General features: G+C 46.3%; 1 protein-coding gene and 1 pseudogene across 1 annotated transcript in view; one reads left to right on the forward strand and one right to left on the reverse strand.

Moving 5' to 3' along the window:
* Window positions 1-10,378: 10,378 nt before the first annotated feature.
* The window catches only part of IHH (Indian hedgehog signaling molecule), a 152,602-nt gene continuing 139,003 nt past the window's right edge, over window positions 10,379-23,977 (reverse strand). Inside the window, exon 3 of the mRNA XM_040358171.1 lies at window positions 10,379-12,291. Within this exon, the coding sequence (XP_040214105.1) occupies window positions 11,621-12,291 (671 nt within the window). The 3' untranslated portion in view covers window positions 10,379-11,620. The remainder of the gene's footprint in view (window positions 12,292-23,977) is intronic.
* Window positions 18,973-19,088, forward strand: LOC120944527 (annotated as a pseudogene).

A 23,977-nucleotide genomic window follows, 5' to 3' on the forward strand; every position in this document is an offset into this window, starting at 1 on the left:
ACAAAGCCCCCCCCAACACAAACTCCTCTATATCACAAAGCCCCCAATAACAGACCCCCCACCACAAACTCCTCTCCATCAAAAAAAAAAACATAACAGATCCTCCCCATTATAAAGCCCCCCAACACAAACTCCTCTCCATCACAAAGCCCTCCATAACAGACCACCCCATCATAGACCCCCCATAAGAGATCCCCCATCACAGACTCCTCTCCATCACAGATTTCCCCCATCAAAAAGCCCCCATATCAGGTCCCCCCATATCAGATCCTCCCTATCACAGACTTCCCCCCCATCACAAAGCCCACCCAACACAAACTCCTCTCCTCACATAGCCCCCCATAACAGGCCTCCCCATCACAAATCTCCCACCCTATCACAGATCCCCCCATCGATATTACACTGCTGCCCCTTCTATAACATCCCAGCACTCCACCTCTCTGCTACCTCAATCACACAAGACGCAAAGCATGGCATATCCGGACAAAGGGCGGGGCTTTGCTAGTGAAAGGCAGGTGTTTGATTGCTAAAACCGCCCCGCTGCTTAACTCAAAAGACCCGCCTTTTCTCCGGACCTGTCATGTTTCTCATCTTGTGTGATAAAAAGGTAGCAGAGGGAGGGGGATTGCTGCGATATTAATGGGGTAGTCCGCGGGCCGGGTAAATCACACTGGTGGGCCGGATCCGGCCCGCGGGCCTTAGTTTGAGGACCCCTGGTATAAACTCTTATGTACCGTATACATTTTAAAAATAAAAATAAACTTGATTGAAAAAAAAAGAAAAAAAAATTAAATCCATGCGTCCAGCGCCCTGCATGGAGATTAGGGGCCGGGAGCATGGATTTGGCAGCTTTCAGGGGGAGCAGATACCTGTATAATACAGGTATTTGCTCCCACTTCCGGGCATAGATACCAGAGCCACCCGCAGGTATCTACAACACTTCCTTCCCCCCTGCTGTCTTCTGGGAGACAAACGGGTCCCAGAAGACAGCAGGGACCAGTGGGATCGCGCAGCGCGAGCCATGCATGTGCAGTAGGGAACCAGGAAGTGAAGCCGAAATAGCTTGGCTTCGGGTACCGACATCGTGGGCACCCTGGACAAGTGTCCTTATTTTAAAAGTCAGCAGCAACGGCGGACCTCCGCTTTAAAGGGGCCACAGGCTTTGACATTTGCCTAATTGAGCCTTTTGCAAGGGCAGCTAAGGAGGCAATTGCCTGGGGGGAAGTGGAAAAAACTCTCCACAAGGTTAGAAAGTGTTTACCAAATCTCAAATGCCAACTCCAGGGACAGCACAATGCTGAGTGTCTCCTGTTTGCAAGTCAGCAATATGGTCCTACCGGAACACCTTCATTAAGCTTTAGGGCAGGGGTAGGCAACCTCGGCCCTCCAGCTGTGGTGAAACTACAAATCCCATCATGCCTCTGCCTCTAGGAGTCATGCCTGTGATTGTCAGGGTCGTGCATAGCCTCATGGGACTTGTAGTTTCAAAACAGCTGGAGGGCCGAGGTTGCCTACCCCTGATTTAGGGGTAAACCTGGCTCAGCTCACGGCACTAATATTTTGTAAATTTGTTGTGCAATACTGATAATTACATTTTTTCTTATGCCCTCCCATGTGGCGAGGTAGTTCTCATTGTATGCTGCCATGATGCGCCAGGAATACGGAAAATTGTACTCTTGCCATTCCATATTTTTCCTTTCCTGGTGCATCTTCATGGCGGCAAACAGATTCCAACCCAAATGCTGTGAGCCGGTGTTCTGTCAAGAAGTGCCCGGCTATCGAATAGTGCCTGGGTGGAACTGCGCATGAGCCGCATGGAGCCGAGTTGACAATCAGCTGTTGAGTCACGTTGCTGAGGCACGTTCATGTAGGAGAGGGGCGGATAGGTACATGAAGAGGGCAGATTTTTAAATGATGGCCAAAAAAAACTTCAAAATAAATCTTTATCTAACATAGAAAACACGCCCCGCAAACGTCCAGGAAGAATAGTAGATAAAGATTTCCACCCGGGAATTTCTCGATAGGGGGCATTTTTCGACAGGACACCGGGTCTGTCTTTGATTTATAGTTAACCAGTCCTATCAGGTTGCGGGGGTGGAGCCACAATCCGTTGTATGCTGCCATGAAGATGCACCAGGAAAGCCAGGATGCCAGGAAGATGCACCATTTTTGGAAAGGTGACTATATGATTTTCTGTTTTCACTCCCATGGTGTGTAGTATTCTCTGGAGGTATAAAGCGGAATTGAAGCACTTCAGTGACCAAGCTGTATTGATTAACTGCATTGGAGAAAAGTGAGGTCACTGAGCGATCTAAGTATCTAAAGACCAGCTGAATGGAATTTTAAATCTACTGTTGGTAAAACAGTTCACATACTGTAGTGCAGTGGTTCTCCACCCTGTCCTCGAGTACCACAGGCCATGTTTGCAGGTTTTCCCTTATCTTGCACAGGTGCTTTAAATCAGAGTCAATGGCTTGCTATTATATCTAAGAGAAATTCCCAAAACATGGCCTGTTGGGGGTACTTGAGAACAGGGTTGAGAACCACTGCTGTAGTCAGCATTTTGCCACTGCCATTATGCTCCCTGTAGTGACAAGATGAGCCCTGACCAGATGGCAACTGTAACGTAATGACCCGTGACACCCAGAGACTTTTGAAGGATGAGGGGTACTCCTGTGCCAGCATCACTAATGACTCTTGGGTCTAGGGTCACCCTGTGCCCCTTTTGGGCATAGGGTGACTGATAAATGATAATTCATGTATTGCAGGAGATCTGGACATATTACAGGTGATTTCATGCTGACTCCCAACCGGTCAATAAGAGTGTCTGCTTCAATGCTTAAACGGTTGAGATGCTAACTAAGTCTGCTACTGTGGTGATGTGGATTGAAACAGAGTCAGCCTGGCTGGCTATTATGGGATGTTAAAATATCTTGCTGTGATTACATTCATTGTCCATTGTGCTAATTACGTCTGCTCCTAAGACCTTTCATTGTGTATGCTAATGACACTGTTTTGTGTGAAGATGCTATTGATGATAGATATGTGTTGTGAGTTAGCAGTCTAAAGGTCAGACGTCTGACTTAAGGAATGTGTATTATGAAGCAGGTGAGAACAGCTTGGCGGAGCCAGGCTGTCTGGATAATGTTTAGTAATTAGCCCATTTGAAGGTGTATTGAAGCCCCATTATGTGATGCTGGGGGGTGGAGAGTTCTTTGTTCCTTTGATTACTGTAACAATATACTGTATATAAGAAAGCTAAGGAACCATTAAAGGATTCATACATTTTGAAACCATAGAACAGAGCGTATGTCTTGTTTATTCTGGGGAAATCTGCTGGATTGTCGGACTGTCGGATAAGCGGTCTTGGGTTGATGGAATGGGGATATCGTAAACGGTGGTGACCGTTACAGCAACTTTCTCCAAAGGCGGCATGGTACCCACACAAAGAATAGGATCTACACACAAGGCCCAGAGGAACAGTAGGGGTTTATAGTGAAAACATACAGCCATCTCAATGGCATATTCATATTCATTACCTGGACAATGGTCATAAATGTGGTCTGCGATTGGACAAAGTGTTGATAATAGTGTGCTCTACGGGGTGGCGTTGGTCCTAGAACTAAGCAGGCACCATCAAATAAGAGGTCAGTTAGCTACAGCTTAAGGAACTCCTAGCAACCTCTGGAGGAATCCTAGAACAGGGGGTTGTGATTGGACAAAGTGTTGCTAATAGTAAGTAGAAAGAACGTTACATAAAAGCTGATACATTGGAACCTCGGATTACAAGCATAATCCGTTCCAGGAGATTGCTCGTTATCCAAAGCACTCGCATATCAAAGCGAGTTTCCCCATTAAAGTCAATGGGAGATGAAAATAATTTGTTCCGCATTGAATTCAATGTCATGCAATACCACATGTGGCCAGAGATGGGGGGGGCGCCGGAGAGCCTCGGAAACAGCCAGAAAGGCCCGAGAGGACAGCTCGGCTAACCTCGGAAAGACTCCGTTCCCGAGGTTTGACGAGGTCAGCCGAACTGTCCTCTGGCCTTTCCATGCATTTACGAACGGCGCTGATTGGCTGCGATCGGCGCGTTCAGCTCCGATGCCCCCCCACCTCAGGCCTAACACGGTACTGCACACCGCTTTGGCCTGAATCCTGCTCGTTTTGCGAGACAACACTTGCAAACCGAGTTAGGATTTTTTTTAATACAGCGCTCTTATTGCGAAACGCTCGTTAACTGCGTTACTCGCAATCCGAGGTTCCACTGTAGTTGCTTTAGAACCGTCTTTTCAACCTTGAAACCCTTGAAATACCTTTCAGGTCTTGAAGAACCCCTGTAAGGTCGATAAGCCACAGCTCAAGCAACCTCTGGAGGAGTCCTAGGTTTCCACGAAACAAGGGATGAGAATGGCTGCTGTAGACAAGGGGGGCTTCAAACCATATCCCTCCAGTTGTTCAGGAACTACAATTCCCATCATGCCTAGTCTTGTCTGTGAATGCCAGAGTTTTACATTGTCTCATGGGATGAGCAGTTACACAACAGCTGGAGGGTCGTAGTTTGGAGATCCTTGCTCTAGACCAGAGGTCTCCAAACTGCGGCCCGAGGGCCAGATGTGGCCCTTTGCTAGCCTTTACCAGGCCCTCTGGGCACTGTTCCTCTCACTGACACCAACAATGGGGCACTATATCTTCCACCGATACCAATGTGGGGATACTATTCCTCCTACTAATAGGGGCACTATTCCTCCTCCTATTGACCACCAACCCTGAAGCCATATTTATTTTCACTGCTGCCGGGCCCGGGACATTTTCTGCCTCTGCTGGCCACAATAAACTGGCCCTTTGTTTAAAAAGTTTGGAGACCCCTGCTCTAGACCAGTGGTCTCCAAACTGCCGCCCTGGGGGTCGGATGTGGCCCTTTGCTTGCCTCTATCTGGCTCTTGGGGCACTATTGCATCCACTATCCCTCCCACTGGCACCAATGATCGGGTTCTATTCCTCCCACGTATATTAATAGGGCACTATTCCTTCCACTAAAACCAATGATGGGACATTGTTTACCACTGGCCACAGTCCGGCCCCCATAAGGTCAGAAGGACAGTAAGCCGGCCCTTTGTTTAGATAGTTTGGAGACCCTGCTCTAGACAATGGCACCACTTTGCTTTGCTACGAATTGCTGTTTTTCAAGGCATTTGGTTAAAAAATATACTTTTTTTCCTTGGTATAATAAAAGAGACCCACACTGGAAATAAGTCAGAATGAATTTTATTGGAAGACCTGAGCTGAAATGTGCTTAACCCAACCTCTGCCCAAGGGGCACCCAGGGCCCGCACCCACCACAATCCATCCGCCCTCTGAGCCTCCACCATACCACTAATCATTTTTTTACCTTTTCCCTTCTGTAAGTACTGGCAGAAATATAATATTACTAGCTTTGTCTTATATATTTATATATAAACAGGAAACATTTATACACCTATAATACACAGTTATATAATAAAATAAATATGGCAGTTAATTTTCTGCTGCAATGAGGGGAGGGGGGGGGGGGGGGGTGCCATGCTGTATTAACCGTCCTCGGTTTTACTTACACCTTCAGAAATCACTCAGAGTTGAACAAGTGCAATGTCCAAGCTGTTTGGCACCCTGATCAATTGACCTGATGTAGGCCGGGGTGGGGGAGGAGCAACAACAAACTAAGCAGTCCAATCCTCCTGTTACTTCCTAGCCTTTTGTATAGATTATGATAATCAGTTATGTCTCATTGGATTATTTCGTTGATTTGATTGAATGATTATTTTCATACACTTTAATGAGTGCACTACACTGGCATTGAGTTGCAGTTAATCTGTAGCACTGTTGTACCAAAATGTCAGTCTATATTTATACAATGGGTATAGAAAAGAATTACCCCCTCTTTTAAAATAATTACATGTTGTGACTATGCAGCCTGAAATGAAGACAAGCACGGTTTTTGTTTTATTTAACTGTATTTACAACTTATAACATCCAAGTAAAAGATACCAAGAACACCAACATGTCAGAAGAAAAAAAATTGAAAACAGAATCACTGAGTTGGAAAAAGGATCACCCCTCTCCTAAAAATGATTTGTATACTCAATCAGGTGTAGCTAATCACCTTCCCAATGGCACACAAAGCCATTTAACATTCAACTGTGGTCATTTTGATTAGCTCAGTATGAAAAGAGCATTCCTGGAGCATTTCAGTCCTTGGTAGTGCAACTGAAGCAAACAATCAACTATGGGTGGCAATGCACTTTTACCAGCATCTCTGGGATAAAGTTGTGGACCGGCACACGTCAGGAGATGGATACAAAACATTTTTAAAGGCTTTATCATTGCCTAAGAGCACAGTGAAGTCTATTTATCCAGCTTTATTTACTGAGTTGAAAAAAGGATCACCCCCTTCTAAAAATGATTTGTATACTTAATTAGGTGTAGCTAATCACCTTCTCATTGGCACACAAAGCCGTTTAACATTCAACTGTGGTTATTTTGATTAGCTCAGTATGAAAAGAGCTTTCTTGGAGCATTTCAGTCCTTGGTAGTGCAACTGAAGCAAACAATCAACTATGGGTGACAAAGCACTTTTACCGGGATCTCTGGGATAAAGTTGTGGACAGGCAGGAGATGGATACAAAACAATATTAACCCCTTCCCGACTGCCGCATGTACATGTACGTCGGCAGAATGGCACGTACAGGCACATTGGCGTACCTGTACGTCCCTGCCTAGACGTGGGTCGGGGGTCCGATCGGGACCCCCCCCCGCGATTTGCGGCGGTCGGGTCCCCTCGGGGAGCGATCCGGGACGATGGCGCGGCTATTTGTTTATAGCCGCTCCGTCGCGATCGCTCCCCGGAGCTGAAGAACGGGGAGAGCCGTATGTAAACACGGCTTCCCCGTGCTTCACTATGGCGCTGCATCGATCGAGTGATCCCCTTTATAGGGAGACTCGATCGATGACGTCATTCCTACAGCCACACCCCCCTACAGTTGTAAACACACACACAGTGTACACCAAATCCTACAGCGCCACCTGTGGTTAACTCCCAAACTGCAACTGTCATTTTCACAATAAAGAATGCAATTTAAATGACAATGGTCCCAAAAATGTGTCAAAATTGACCGAAGTGTCCGCCATAATGTCGCAGTCACGAAAAAAATCGCTGATCGCCGCCATTAGTAGTAAAAAAAAAAAAAATTAATAAAAATGCAATAAAACTATCCCCTATTTTGTAAACGCTATAAATTTTGCGCAAACCAATCGATAAACGCTTATTGCGATTTTTTTTACCAAAAATAGGTACAAGAATACGTATCACCCTAAACTGAGGAAAAACATTTTTTTTTATATATGTTTTTGGGGGATATTTATTATAGCAAAAAGTAAAAAATATTGCATTTTTTTCAAAATTGTCGCTCTATTTTTTTTATAGCGCAAAAAATAAAAACCGCCGAGGTGATCAAATACCACCAAAAGAAAGCTCTATTTGTGAGGAAAAAAGGACGCCAATTTTGTTTGGGAGCCACGTCGCACGACCGCGCAATTGTCTGTTAAAGCGACGCAGTCCCGAACTGTAAAAACACCTTGGGTCTTTAGGCAGCAATATGGTCCGGGGCTTAAGTGGTTAAAGGCTTTATTAATGCCTAAGAGCACAGTGAAGTCTACTAATAAGAAAGTGGAAGGTATTTGGTACAACACAGACCTGGATCAGTATGTCGCTCCAAACTGCATAAAAGCCAGAAGGAAACTGTTTAGAGAAGCTACCAAGAGGCCTACAGCAACTCTGAAGCAGTTCCAAGAATTTATGACAAAGCGTTACATAGTTGGTGAGGTTGAATAAAGACAATAGTACACCCAATTCAACCTGTGTGTTTGTGTAGATAATTATTCCCATATACCTGTATATTGTGTTCGCTAAGATGCGCGTCCAAGAGTCTTTTGAAACTATCAATACTTTCTGCTGACACCACCGATTGTGGAAGAGAGTTTCACTTCCTTACCACCCTGACAGTGAAAGACCCCCTATGCAGCTTAATGTTAAGCCACTTCTCCTCCAATCTCATTGTGTGGCCCCCGGGTCCTCTTACACTGAGACTGAATAGTTTCCTCCCCACACTGGGATCACCATTGAGATGTTTGTATATCACTATCATATCTCCTCTCAAGTGTCTCTTCTCCAGGGAGAATAAATTTAGGGCTTGTAGTCGTTCCTCGTAATTGAGGTCCTCCAGTCCCCTTATTAATTTTGTTGCCCTTCTTTGGACTCTCTCCAGCACATCCCTTCTGAGGACTGGTGACCAGAACTGGATGGAATACTCCAGATGTGGCCGAACCAGAGTTTTATAAAATGGCAAGATTATAGTTTTATTCCCTTTATTATGCATGCCAATATTCGGCTGGCTTTGCTTGCAGCAGCTTGACATTGCATGCTATTGCTCAGTCTGCCATCTACTAGGACCCCCAGATTCTTCTCCAACCGGGAAACCCCAAAAGCTTCTCCCCCTAGTGAGTAATTTGCATTTATATTTTTAACCCCCAAATACATTACTTTAAATGTTTCAGTGTTAAACCTCATTTGCCATCTAGTTGCATACTCCATTAATTTATTTAGGTTCTCTTGTAAGGTTTCTATATCCTGCTGTGATGGTATTGCCCTACTCATTTTTGTGTCATCAGCAAACACTGAGATTGAGCAATTTATCCCACCCTCTATATCATTTATAAATAAATTAAACAATATTGGTCCCAGCAGGGCTGGTGCAAGGATTTTTGACCCCCTAGGCGAAAGCTCATTTTGCAGACCCCCTTGGCTACACCCCTGACTCCACCCCCTTTGCCCTGCCCATGTATACCTCACCTTTTTAATGAAGTGCCCAGGGACGATCCACCCTATAGGCTCACTATGCAAGCCGCTTAGGGCCCCGCAAAGCTACGGAGGGCCCCCCAAATTACTAGAGGCCCCACCTGGTGAGAAGTAATTTTTGGCCCCCCCTCACCCCGCTTCTCACCTCGCTGGCTGTATGGGAGAAGAGGTAAGAAGTCAGCACCCCCCGCTTCTCACTGTAATGTGACGTATCACTTTGCTTAGGGCCCCAGGGAGGTCATTTCCAACAGCAGAACACCCCCTCCCCCGCTTCTCAACTTGAATCTTTAATGTGACATGTCACTGTCGGCAGCGCCCCCTGCTTCTCATCTTTAGTGTGGCATGTCATTTTTGGCAGCCCCCCCCGCTTCTCAACTTTAATGTGACATGTCATTTTGCTTAGGGCCCCAGGGAGGTCAGGATCGGCACTGGAAGCGCCCATCAAATGCAGCCTTACTAGCGCCCATCAAATGCAGCCTTACCAGCGCCCATCAAATGCAGCCTTACCAGTGCCCATTAAATGCAGCCTCACCAGCGCCCATCAAATGCAGCCTCACCAGCACCCATCAAATGCAGCCTTACCAGCGCCCATTAAATCCAGCCTCACCAGCACCCATCAAATGCAGCCTCACCAGCGCCCAACAATGCCCATCAATACAGCCTCACCAGCACCCATCAATACAGCCTCAACAGAGCCCATCAAATCCAGCCTCACCAGCGCCCATCAAATACAGCCTTACCAGCACCCATCAAATGCAGCCTCACCAACACCCATCAATGCATGTTTGCTTGCTTCCATTCATTCGGCAGTCGGGACACAGACACAGTCCTCCACCGCCGCTGCGCCTCTGACACTATGTGCGAACGGAGCAGCGGCTGCCTGCTGATGCTGAGACTTGGTTGCTTGCTACAGAGTGAAGAGAGTGAGACCACCAGTGGCCAATCATCCTAGGCAGCAGTGCGCCCTAGGTGGTTGCCTAGTTTGCCCAGTGGTAGCACTGGCCTGGGTCCCAGGACAGAGATATGGGGTACCTCACTAACCACTCTAGACCATTCTGAGTATACGTTATTTAACACCACCCTTTGAATGCGCCCCTGTAGCCAGTTTTCTATCCAAGAACAAACCCTATGACCCATGCCTACAGATTGTAGATTAAGCGTTGTTGTGGGGTACGGTATCAAATGCTTTTGCAAAATCCAGATACAACCCATCCACCGGCCTACCTTTGTCCAAGTGTCAGCTCACTTCCTCGTAGAAGGTTAATAGTTTGGTTTGGCAAGAACGACCTTTCGTAAACCCATGCTGATTACTACTAATGTGCAAAGTTAGCAGAGACATATCCCACCAAACTAAAGGCTGTAATTAAAGCAAAAGGTGATTCAACAAAATATTGACACAAGGGGGTGATCCTTTTTCCAACTCAGTGATCCTGTTTGTAAATTGTTATTTTTTTTCTGACATGTTGGTGTTATATCTTTCACTTGCATAGGATATGAAGAGAAGAATGGATAGCCGCACTCCGATGACCATTAAGGTTGTCTTTTATTCAAACGAACAGCAGGTACATCACATCACAGGGTTACAGCAATGGAACAGGGGAACAGCCGACGCGTTTCGCACTGGACTAGTGCTTATTCATGGCTAGCCTTGACAACCTTAATGGTCATCGGAGTGCGGCTATCCATTCTTCTCTTCATATCCTATGCATGTTTAGTGCACTGCCAGCACCCACGGTATCCTGAGTTAGTCTATTATTACATAGTTGATCCACCTGGAGCGGTGATCCCTTCTTCTCCATATCTTTCACTTGGATGTTATAAGTTGCACTGAATAAATACCGCTGGACAAAACAAAAACTGTATCTGTCTTCATTTCAGGATGCAAAGCAAAATTGATTATTTTAAGGGGGGTGATTCTTTTCAATACCCATTGTAAATATATACTGTATATACCAGATATGCCATTTATTTGGGGTATAAAAATGACTTTCTTTGGCCTTCACCTCTTCTCATTAGTTCATAAACACACTTGTCTTATAGAATTGGACTTTATGTAGATATCAAAAGTCTTAGTTTAGGTGTAAGGTCTTGGTTTCATCTTTCCGCTGGAAGATCCTGCTGTGGGTAAACATTTGGATTACAGTTCCTCCTTTGGTTAGTACCTTGGAAATTTAAACACAAGCTAACCAGACCTTTCAGTTCATTCAAGGTTCTACAAGTAGACCACATATGTCTGGTAGCTATTAACTGCTCTATGATCTGGCTACTGCGTTCTACTAAAAAGCTGTTTGAGCATTGAATAACGGAAGGCCAAACAGATGTCCTAATGTCTATGGCTTAACCCGAAGGCCTGTTCTCTTAAAGTTCTGGTTCGGTTGGACGGTGTTTTGTGCAGAAGCTGTTATGGTACCGTTGGGTCGATTGCGTTCTTTCTACAACTCAAGATGCACACCACAAGCTGGTTTAAGTGCAGAGTTGCCTGGCCACCTTTGAGGTCCTCCATAAGGTTGGTCAACTAGGCCAAGCCGGTAAGAAAAATACACACCGACGTACTGGCCCAAGAATGCTTATGAAGTAGAGAATTTGTGGAATCAATGTGGCGATCAATGGAGTAGCCTTGCTTTATAAAAAAAAATGTATATTCCCTTTGTTGGTCAACATTCTACACAAAGCCAGATCATGAATCCACCATTATTTATTCCTTCAAATATTGGTCTTCTGTGTTCCTCAGCTTTCCAGCTGTAGAAGATTCATTGGATAAAACTCATTCTCATTCAGGATCATTTGACCCAACTGGTAAAGAAATTGGCTATACCAGTGAATGCCAACTTGCTGGGATGCCTCACTGCCTGCTATCACCCCTATGTTGTACAGTACCCGTAAAGGCCAAAAAGCTAACTGTGCCAGTTTCTGTTTTTGTACCAGGGCAAAACAGGAAACCATCACGTCATCCACCAATATTGTCCCATGTTGAGTGAGTGGGGCATAAATGCCATTTTCTCTCCGCATACTCAATGAGGTTACTCTAGCTGGCACAAGGCGACCAGAGGCTCCAGATACTAAAATAAACTGGCCAGGTTTTACATGACTGGCAAACACCGCTTTGTAGTCAGCGGTCGGTGTGGAAAAATTGTCCGCCACAAAGACGAGATGAGTCGAGGTTAAGGAAAGTGTTCGAGGAGGCTCCGTAGTTTTGATCACCCGGAACAAATTCTCCGCTCTAGGATCTCGGTCTAAAAAGGTCACAAAGTCACTGTAGGTAGGACGCCCGTAACTGTCCATGGCCAGGACCCGCATGCCAGGGCGTAGTGCCGAGACTTGAATCTTCTCACCCGACTCTAACGTGACCATCGCTGTTCCTGGGAAGCAGCCTCCAGTCTTTGCTGCAGCAGAATGCTCTGAATAAAGGAAGAAAAAAAAAGAACGTCAAAGGAGGATCAGCATTCCAAAATGAAGAATGTCACATGCTAACATAAACATATGTTCACTAATATAAGATATTTGACTTTCATGTAACTTTAACATTACTATGTGCTTCTATTTTAGTCTCAAGAGGCTCCAAAGGGAAAGGTAATCGTTTTCTATCACACCATTATTTTACATATTTGATAGTCTAATAAGTTATTATTTTATATATTTTTCATTTTTAATCATTCAACATTTAAAAAAAAGAACATATTTTGCGTAACCATGTCCTTTAACCACTTAAGACCCGGACCTTTATGCAGGTAAAGGACCTGGCCAGTTTTTGCGATTCGGCACTGCGTCTCTTTAACTGACAATTGCACGGTCTTGCAATGTGGCTCCCAAACAAACTTGGCGTCCTTTTTTTCCCACAAATAGAGCTTTCTCTTGGTGGTATTTGATCGCCTCTGCGGTTTTTATTTTTTGCGCTATAAACCATAATAGAGTGACAATTTTGAAAAAAATGCAATATTTTTTACTTTTTGCTATAATAAATATCCCCCAAAAAGATATAAAAAAACATATTTTTTCCTCAGTTTAGGCCGATACATATTCTTCTACCTATTTTTTGGTAAAAAAAAAACGCCATAAGCGTTTATCGATTGGTTTGCGCAAAATTTATAGCGTTTACAAAATAGGAGATAGTTTTATTGCATTTTTATAAAAAAAATGTTTTACTACTAATGGCGGCAATCAGCGATTTTTTTCGTGACTGCGACATTATAACGGACACTTCGGACAATTTTGACACATTTTTGGGACCATTGTCATTTTCACAGCAAAAAAATGCAATAAAAATGCATTGTTTACTGTGAAAATGACAATTGCAGTTTGGGAGTTAACCACTAGGGGGCGCTGATGGGGTTATGTGTGACCTCATATGTTTTTCTAACTGTAGGGGGACGGGACTGGACGTGTGACGTCATTGATCGTGTTTCCCTATATCAGGGAACACACTATCAATGAAGCTGCCACTGTGAAGAACGGGGAAGCCGTGTTTACACACAGCTCTCCCCGTTCTTCAGCTCCGGGGACCGATCGCGGGACTCCGGCAGCGATCGGGTCCGCGACCCACGGCTGGGCACTTAAAGAGGACGTACAGGTACGTGCTTGTGCCCAGCCGTGCCATTCTGCCGACGTATATCTGCAGGAGGCGGTCCTTAAAGTGGAGTTCCACCCATTTTTTTTATGTTTGTCTGTGCTGCATGCCCTAATCTCATAGTGTTCAGAATGGACACTTTTTATTTATTTTGTTGCTTGTAAATACCTTTTATTTTGTAGTCCTTCATTACTTCCTCCTCCTTATTAGCCTAGGCTATTAAGTCACAAGGCTATTCGCAAGGGTCTCTGGGATAGGCATCATGTATCCCAGTAGTCCTTGCAAATAGCCTACTTGCATAGAGAAGGGGCGGCAACTTCCTCTGCTATGGAAACCTGACTGAAACCTTTTACATCGCTTGTGCAGCACTGAGCATGTGCGAGATCTGCAAGGCTGAAATCCAGGAAGTCATACAGTCTGGCTTCATGATGCCCACACTTAAGATGGCCACGGTCTATTTCTAGATTATAAACTAACTAAATGCTCTAACAACCTAACAAAACGGACCTTAGTTTACAGACTAACTTTACTAGACTACATTAAGCTTGTGTATTACAGGGGTATTTATATTTAAAAGGTGAAATTGTGGGTGGAACTCCGCTTTAAGTGGTTAAAATCTATGCTTCATGGCCATTTTATGGCTAATGCCCCATACACACGATCGGTTTTCCTGTTGGAAAAGGTCTGATGAGAGCTTTTTGTTGGGAATCCCGACCGTATGTATGCTCCATCACACTTTTTCCAACTGAGCGTTTTGTCACCCGAAGCTCCAAAATAGTACATGAGCTTCTTTTTGGCAGATTACAGGCGTTTTTCTGCTTTTTACATTGATGACCTTTTGACCTGTACAAAATCGTGGCTGAGAGCGCTGCCCAGAGTGTTCTGACGGGGGCACAATAGAACAGCAGGGGAGATCACTGTACTAACATTGGCCCAGATTCAAGAAGCACTTGCGCCCGCGCAACCATGGTTGCGCGGCGCAAGTGCTTACTTGCTCCGGTGTAACGAGTGCTCCTGATTCAGGAACCTCGTTACACCGACTGCAGCCTAAGATATGACAGACATAAGCCTCCTTATGCCTTCATATCTCAGGCTGCATTCTTGCGTTGGCCGCTAGGGGGCGCGGCCATTGTGATCGGCGTATAGTATGCAAATTGCATACTACCACCGATTCACAAAAGTTGCGCGGGCCCTGGGCACGCAAGGTACGGAGTTTCCGTACGGCAACTTTAGCGCAAGGTTGCTCCTGCTAATAGCAGGGGCAGCCAATGCTAAAGTATAGCTGCGCTTCCCGCTCGTGAAATTTTAATTTCACGTCGTTTACGTAAGTGATTCGTGAATGGCGCTGGACGCCATTCACGTTCACTTAGAAGCAAATGACGTCCTTGCGACGTCATTTGCCGCAATGCACGTCGGGAAAGTTTCCCGACGGAGCATGCGCTGTTCGCTCGGCGCGGGAGCGCGCCTAATTTAAATGATTCCCGCCCCCGGCGGGATCATTTACATTAGGCGCCCTTACGCAGGGCTAATTAGCATAGCGTCCGCGCAATTTACGGAGCTACTGCTCCGTGAATCGCGGGCAAATCGAAATATTTGCGTGGGCGCAGAGAAAAATCTTTGCTCTTTGCCCACGCAAATATTTCCCGGATCTACCTGAATCTGGGCCATTGTATTGTTAGTACAGCGGCTCCGACCAGAGCTGTCAGTTTTTTTTTTTTCCGTTCTCACAAAAAAAGAATGGTGTTGGCTTTATCCCGGGACAAACAACTCTCACCCCAACCCCCGCCCATTTCTCACACCAAGTATTTCCATGTTATTTTTATACCTTCCCCCATCCAAAAAAACTAGAAAAACAACAATAATAGTAATCATATGACACTTATTAGGAAACTCATTTCCCAGAAAAAAAAATGATGTATTTCGACCTTTTATTTTAGTCTTTTTATTTTGCTTTTTTTTTTTCTGATGCCAAAAATGTTGACCCAAAAAAAAAGCCGTATTTTCGGCATTCTCAAAATAAAAATGTTGTCGACGAAGCCATGGAGAGAAGACAGAGCCAGGATTCGGCATTCTCAAAATAAAAATGTTGTCGACGAAGCCATGGAGAGAAGACAGAGCCAGGATAGAATAAATAGCCCGTCATCGGCCCCGTGTGCTTACAAACACATCCGCCCCGAGAATGGACGCTGCCCTCATCCCACAAACCTCAAATAAAAATTAGGAGCATAAACAAGGAGATACTGCAAATATTGAGCTGGGCACGGATCCGGCGGCGGCGGGAACGGTGCCAGGTGCAGCGGGGGTAGGCTGTGGTGGGCACTTATTAGACCAATGATGCCGTCGGGCAGACATCTCAGAAAAGGGGGGCACAGGCTGTATCTCTGCTGTCTGATATAATGAGTATCATGTGCCCTCCACTGGACAATATAAGGATATTATAGGGCACAGGGGGTGTTCCCACAATACAAAGCAGGAGGTTTGACTCTGGACACAAATCAGCTTACATATATCATTCATTTGTATGCATGCCGCCCCCCCGCCTGGCATCGGGAGCCTGTCACCAAGTCCTGGCCAATCATTTACAGCCGGGACATGCTGATTGGCTGTGTACAATCACAGCCCAGAGCCCTGTGTTGGTAAACAACACAGAGCTCTCCACAGAGGGAATGATCCCTGCATAAAAGGGATAATAAACAGAGATCTCTTAGTAATATCAGCACACTGTACAACATAGTTAGGCACACTTTTAACTAGGGTTGTCCCGATACCACTTTTTTATGACCGAGTACAAGTACCGATACTTTTTTTTATGTACTCGCCGATACCGAATACCGATACTTTTTTTAAATGTGTCCCCAAATGCAGCCATGTCCCCCCACAAATGCAGCTATGTCCCCCTACATATGCAGCCATGTCCCCCCCATATCCAGCCATGTCCCCCCCATATCCCCCCTATATGCAGCCATGTCCCCCCTATATGCAGCAATGTCCCCCATAAATCCAGCCATGTCCCCCCTATATGTAGCCATGTCCCCCCTATATCCAGCCATGTCCCCCCTATATGCAGCCATGTCCCCCCTATATCCAGCCATTTCCCCCCTATATCCAGCCATGTCCCCCCTATATCCAGCCATGTCCCCCCATACCTTGATGCCGCCGCATGGGTTAAACAGCGTGCGGGGAACATCACAGCTTTCATTTGAATAGCTGTAGTATTCCCGCTGCGCCGCGTATAGAAACTCCCCCTTGCTCGGGATTGGACAGATTCAGTTTTTCAAGTATTCTATTTAGGTATCGGGGGTATTTGCGGGAGTACAAGTACTCCCGCAAATACTCGGTATCTGTCCCGATACTGGTATCGGTATCGGGACAACCCTACTTTTAACCCCTTGATCGGACTAGATCCCAGTAACAGTGTATAGTATTAGCACAGATCACTGTATTAGTGTCACCTGTGATTGTCAGTGGCAGTTAGTCAGTTCCTCCCTTCAGCATCAGTTAGTGTCATATCGGCCGGCCACACTATTGCAATCCCATTATAAGTCACTGATCACTGCAATTAACCACTTAAGGACCGCTGCACGACGATATACGCGGGCAGAATGGCACGGCTGGGCACATCAACGTATATGTACGTTGCCCTTTAAGCCCAGCGGTGGGGGCGCGCTCCCGCGACCCGGTCCGAAGCTCCGTGACCGCGGGACCCGATCGCCGCTGGAGTCCCGCGATCGGTCCCCGGAGCTGAAGAACGGGGAGAGCTGTATTTAAACACAGCTTCCCCGTTCTTCACTGTGGCGGTGTCATCGATCATGTGGTCCCTTTTATACGGGAACACAATCGATGATGTCACACCTACAGCCACACCCCCCTACAGTTGTAAACACATATTAGGTCACACGTAACCCCTTCAGCGCCCCCTGTGGTTAACTCCCAAACTGCAACTGCCATTTCCACAGTAAACAATGCATTTTAAAATGACAATGGTCCCAAAAATGTGTCAGAAATGTCCGCCATAATGTCGCAGTCACGAAAAAAAACGCTGATCGTCGCCATTAGTAGTAAAAAAAAAATTTTTATAAAAATGCAATAAAACTATCCCCTATTTTGTAAACGCTATAAATGTTGCACAAACCAACCGATAAACGCTTATTGTGATTTTTTTTACCAAAAATAGGTAGAAGAATACGTATCGGCCTAAACTGAGGAAAACATTTTTTTTTTTATATTTTTGGGGGTTATTTATTATAGCAAAAATTAAAAAACATTGCATTTTTTTCAAAATTGTCGCTCTATTTTTGTTTATAGCGCAAAAACTAAAAACCGCAGAGGTGATCAAATACCACCAAAAGAAAGCTCTATTTGTGGGAAAAAAAGGACACCAAATTTGTTTGGGAGCCACGTCGCACGACCGCGCAGTTGTCAGTTAAAGCGACGCAGTGCCGATTTGCAAAAAGGGGCCTGGTCCTTTAGCTGCATTTTGGTCCGGGGCTTAAGTGGTTAATAGTACAGTGGAACCTCGGATTACGAGCATAATCCGTTCCAGGAGAATGCTCGTAATCCAAAGCACTCGCATATCAAAGAGAGTTTCCCCATAGAAACCAATGGAAACGAAAATAATTTGTTCCGCATTGACTTCTATGGCATGCAATACCGCATGTGGCCAGAGGTGGGGGGCGCCGGAAAGGCTCGGGGACAGTTTCGTTGAACTCGGAAAGGCTCAGGAACGGAGTATTATTTCTGAGTATTTCCGGATGGCTCCGGCATCCCCCCCAGGCCAAATGCGGTACTGCACACCGTGTTGGCTTCAATCCTACTCGTTTTGCGAGACAACACTCGCAAAACGAGTGAGATTTAAAAAAATAAAACAGTGATAGTATTGCAAAACGCTCGTCAACTGTTTTACTCGCAATCCGAAGTTTCACTGTATATAAAAAAAACTGGGGTATGCTGTCCAGTTCTGGGCACCAGTCCTCAGGAAGGATGTGCTGGAACTGGAGAGAGTCCAGAGAAGGGCAACAAAGCTAATAAAGGGACTGGAGGACTTCGGCTATGAGGAAAGATTGCGAGCGCTGAACTTATTTTCTCTGGAGAAGAGATGATTGAGAGCGGATATGATATCGATGTACAAATACCGTACTGGTGACCCTAGTATAGAGAAAAAACGTTTCAGTGAAAGATTTCACAAAGATTGGAACCTTAAAGCGGAGGTTCACCCTAAAAAACAACTATGTACCATCCCATTCAGCATACTAGCGTCAGCTACAGTATGCCTTTTTTTTTGCGCTGTACTTTACGAGGCTGTATATTGTGAAATATTAACATTTTTGGTAAACTCATTTAATAAATACAAGCTCAGCAAGCTGAGATAACATGCACTGCATTGATGCATTCACACAATGTCACAGTAACCATGAGATAAAACTAAGTTCAGGAATACTCCTTTATCCCGTTGTTTGCAAATCTATGTACACTACAAACTGTATGATTGAATCGGTTCTGATATCGCTGTATTGCTAACACTTTTTGGCCTTTTGGCTAAGATCAAGTGTAGTATCTGTTCTGATCAGCTGCCAGAGGAGGCGCTGTGCTGACTGTCCCCGTGGATCAGGGAGGCGGATATGCAAATCTTCTGGTGTAATGATAACCCAGATGGTTAGTACTGGTGGACCAAAGCCGGAGTGGCCTAACGAACTTGGAGGCCGGGAGGAAGTAGGTCTTTCTGGAAAAGCTGGAAGGGGAACCCCTGGTGAGGATGGGTGCTGCACTGGTCTGGCCGAGGGCTGGGTCTGGGCTGGTATGATCGGGGCCTGGAAGGCTAGTATCGTTGGAGGCCGTATTTGGGCAGTTCTCCCAGAGAAAACCAGAAGGGCTCACTATCTGGCAAGGATGGGTGCTGCGCTGGTCGGGCCAAAGGTTGGGTCTTCCCGGCCTTTTGGCTAGGATTGGTGTGGTCTCTGTTCCTGTCAGTGTCCGGTGGAGGAGCTGTCACCCTGACCTTTGGGCGGGTCAGGGTGTTGCCATGAAAATCCACTGGTAAGATGGGGGCCTGGAAGGCTAGTATTGTTGGAGGCCGTATTTGGGCAGTTCTCCCAGAGAAAACCAGAAGGGCACACTATCTGGCAGGGATGGGTGCTGCGCTGGTCGGGCCAAAGGTTAGGTCTTCCCGGCCTTTTGGCTAGGATTGATGTGGTCTCTGTTCCTGTCAGTGTCCGGTGGAGGAGCTGTCACCCTGACCTTTGGGCGGGTCAGGGTGTTGCCATGAAAATCCACTGGTATGATGGGGGCCTGGAAGGCTAGTATTGGTGGAGACCATATCTGGGCGGTTCCCCTTTGAGAAAACCAGAAGGGCTCACTATCTGGCAGGGATGGGTGCTGCGCTGGTCGGGCCAAAGGTTGGGTCTTCCCGGCCTTTTGGCTAGGATTGATGTGGTCTCTGTTCCTGTCAGTGTCCGGTGGAGGAGCTTTGGGCGGGTCGGGGTGTTGCCATGAAAATCCACTGGTATGATGGGGGCCTGGAAGGCTAGTATTGGTGGAGGCCGTATCTGGGCGGTTCCCCTTTGAGAAAACCAGAAGGGCTCACTATTTGGCAGGGATGGCGGCTGCACTGGTCTGGCTCAAGGGTCGGGCCAAAGGTCACTGCACTACCACAAACTTTTTTCACACCTGCCTCTTAGGCCGAGCCTTTTGGCTGGGACCAAAGACATTTTTTATTCCTGGCTGAAGGGCTGGCTATTGTCATGCACAATGGAACTTTTACTTCCTTTCCCCACTTTATTAATTTATTGCCCTTTGTCACTTTTTTGTCTTTTTTTTGTTGTTCTACACAGTTCTGCACGTGTGACTGGTAGGGTGGAGGTCCTCGGGCCTGCCCTTGGGAGGGGGTGGACATGGCCTTCTGGTTTAGTTAGCCCTCTCTCATGGGGTCTCCCTTCGGGGAAGCCCCATCTAGTACTTGGGTGGGTCTGTTTCATCAGACCTTCCAAAGAACGGGGTTCGTCTGGTTTCAGCCAGATGGACCAAGTGTAAGTACCTCAGTCCCCGTCTGGAACCTAACGCCCCCCGGGGGATCAAGGTCAAGGTCCTTCTTCACCCGTTGCATGTTTTTTGTATCACTCTTTATGTGTGTGCACTTGTTTTGGCACCAAGTGGAGTTTTTGGAGTGTGTTCACACACCACGGGCTGTAACAATTTCACGACCGCCGCACGAACATTTACGTTGGCAGAATGGCACGGCTGCGCAAAGGGACATACTTGTATTTGCCGTGACCATGCCTGCGGGACACGCGGACTCAATGTCCTGTGACAGAGCTGCAGAACAGGGGGATGCCTATGTAAACAAGGCATTTCCCTGCTCTGCCTACTGAAAGGACACTGATCTACTGCTCCCTGTCATCGGGAGCAGTGATCACTGTCGTGTCACAGGTAGCCCAGCCCCTACACAGTTAGAATCACTCCCTAGGACACACTTAACCCCATTCCTCGTCCCCTACTGGTTAACCCCTTCCCTGCCAGTGTCATTTACACAGTAAGCAGAAAATTTTTATAGCACTGATCGCTGTATAGATGACAATGGTCCTAAAATAGCGTCGAATGTGTCCGCCATAATGTCACAGTCACAATAAAAATCGCTAATCGCCGCCATTACTAGTAAAAAAAAATTATAATAAAAATGCCATAAAATGATCCCCTATTTTGTAAACGCTATACATTTTGCAAAAACCAATCAATAAACGCTTATTGCGATTTTTTTTTTAACCAAAAATATGTAGAAGAATACGTATCGGCCTAAACTGAGGAAAAAAATTGTTTTTTTTTAAATAAAATTTGGGATATTTATTATAGCAAAAGGTAAAAGATATAGGCCCAGATTCTCAACCGAGATACGACGGCGTATCTCCAGATACGCCGTTGTATCTTTGCGTTGAGCCGTCGTATCTATGCGACTGATTCTTAGAATCAGTTACGCATAGATATCCATTAGATCCGACAGGCATAAGTCTCTTACGCCGTCGGATCTTAAGTGCATTTTTTTTTTGGACCGCTAGGTGGCGCTTCCGTCGAAATCCACGTTGAGTATGCAAATTAGCTAGATACGCGAATTCCCGAATGTACGCGCGGCCGACACAGTAAAGTTACATCGTTTACGTTAGGCTTTTCCCGGCGTAAAGTTGAGGTGCAGCCAAAGTTAAGTATGGCCGTCGTTCCCGCATCGAAATTTTAAAAAGTTACGTCGTTTGCGTAAGTCGTCCGTGAATGGGGCTGGACGTCATTTACGTTCACGTCGAAACCAATGACGTCCTTGCGGCGTACTTTGGAGCAATGCACACTGAGAAATTCCACGGACGGCGCATGCACCGTTCCGCAAAAACGTCAATCACGCCGGGTCACAGTAGTTTTACATAAAACACGCCCCCCTCATCCAAATTTGAATTAGGCGGGCTTACGCGGGCCGATTTACGCTATGCCGCCGCAACTTACGGAGCAAGTGCTTTGAGAATACAACACTTGCCCGTGTGAGTTGCGGAGGCGTAACGTAAATGAGATACGTTACGTCCGCACAATTTTGCGCGGCTGTACAAGAATCTGGCCCATTGTGTTTTTTTTTTTTTCAAAATTGTCACTCTTTTTTTGTTTATAGCGCAAAAAATAAAACCTGCAGAGGTGATCAAATACCACCAAATGAAAGCTCTATTTGTGGGGGAAAAAGGACGTCAATTCTGTTTGAATAAAACGTCGCACGACCGCGTAATTGTCAGTTAAATCGACGCAGTGCCGTATCGCAAAAAATGGCCTGGTCTTTGAGCAGCCAAATCTTCCGGGGCTGAAGTGGTTAATTTTAGGACACTTACCCGCCCAGGGCGCCCGCAATGTCCTCACCCAAAGCTGATTTTGGCAGTCGACTCCTAGGTGGAGGCGCCGGCATCTTCAGTAAGGGAATCAGGAAGTGAAGCCTTGCAGGTTCACAGCCTGGTTCCCTACTGCGCATGCGCGAGTCACACTGCACGTCCTCACTGGTCCCTGCTGTCTTCTGGGACTTGTGTGTTTACCAGAAGATAGCAGGGGGGGTGGCGGAGGGGGGGCCGGACATGGCGTAGATCTCTGCAGATACTGCGGTGATCTATGCCCGGAAGTGGGAGCAAATACCTGTATTAGGCTGGTATCTGCTCCCCCATCCCCCCTGAAAGGTGCCAAATGTGACACCGGAGGGGGGGGGGGGATCCGAAAAGTGGAAGTTCCATTTTTTGGTGGAACTCCGCTTTAAATCATGATTTAGCCCAGGTTCACACTGGGCTGCGGGAGTGAAGCTGAACTCGCACAATTTCACTCCCGCCCGTCAGTCCTGATTTCGGGCCGCGATTAGGACGGTGCCCTTGCCGGCAAATTCCGCTGATTTGACATGTCAAAACGCACCAGTGTGAACCAGGGCTTAAATTGACTTTATTTAAATCAAATGCACCCTGGCTGCAACGCATGCTTGTGGAAAGACGCATTGGGGTCCCATTCAGAAAACGTGGCAATGCCATTGCACCAACGCATTCACGGGCATTGCGGTAAAGCAAGCAGAACACTGCACTATAGTGTGAATGGGCCCCTATACTTACAGGGCATCCGGTGCTGCCATAGACAAGCTGCGGAGGTGACGCATAGATAGTACATAGTAACCAATTACATTTCAGTACGGACGATGCAAAGCCGGATTCTGATTGGCAGCTGGAAGCTGTACCATGATCCTTGCATTACCTCTGGTAAGTAAACGGTGCTGTTTAGGAGCGGCGCCCTCCCTCTGCCCCCCTCCGGCGCACACGCCTCAAACCCCTGTTTGCTTTTGGTTTAAATATAGGTGATCAGGTCGTTTTGAACTTTTCCAAGGTCCTAACTGTGATTATTTTTAATATCCGTCTTGTTTTGCTGGGCTGGGCCATGTGTTCCCTGTGGTCTCGGGATGTGGGTTTAAGATGCTGCAAGTAACCACAGCGGGAGCAGTCTGGCAGGAGTCAGCGCAGAGCCGGCCCAGCCTTCTCCTCCCTCTCCTCTCACCTCCTGCCTGTCCCTACCTTGTCCTCCTCTTCACTCCTCGCCTTCCCTCCACCATCTGTCCCCACCTAACCTCCCCGTTCCCCCCATCCGAGCGGGCCGCCTACCAGTCCCGTCCATCATCCAGAACACGCAATACCATATTACAGATCTTCCTGCTCATTGATACCGCATGTCAGGTGGGTATTGCACACCAAACCAATAAAGAGAACCTGTCACCAACCTAAAAAAAAAAATTGAAGATAAAAGCAAAAAAAATCAAACATTTTAACCACTTCCATACCGGGCACTTACGCACCTTCCCGCCCAAGCCAATTTTCAGCTTTCAGCGCTGTCGCACTTTGAATGACAATTGCGCGGTCATGCTACACTGTACCCAAACAAAATTGGCGTCCTTTTTTCCCCACAAATAGAGCTTTCTTTTGGTGGTATTTGATCACCTCTGCGTTTTGGTTTTTTTGCGCAACAACTAAAAAAAGACTGAA

This window comes from Rana temporaria, chromosome 6 (assembly GCF_905171775.1).
Source record: "Rana temporaria chromosome 6, aRanTem1.1, whole genome shotgun sequence".
Classification (NCBI taxonomy): Eukaryota; Metazoa; Chordata; class Amphibia; order Anura; family Ranidae; genus Rana; species Rana temporaria.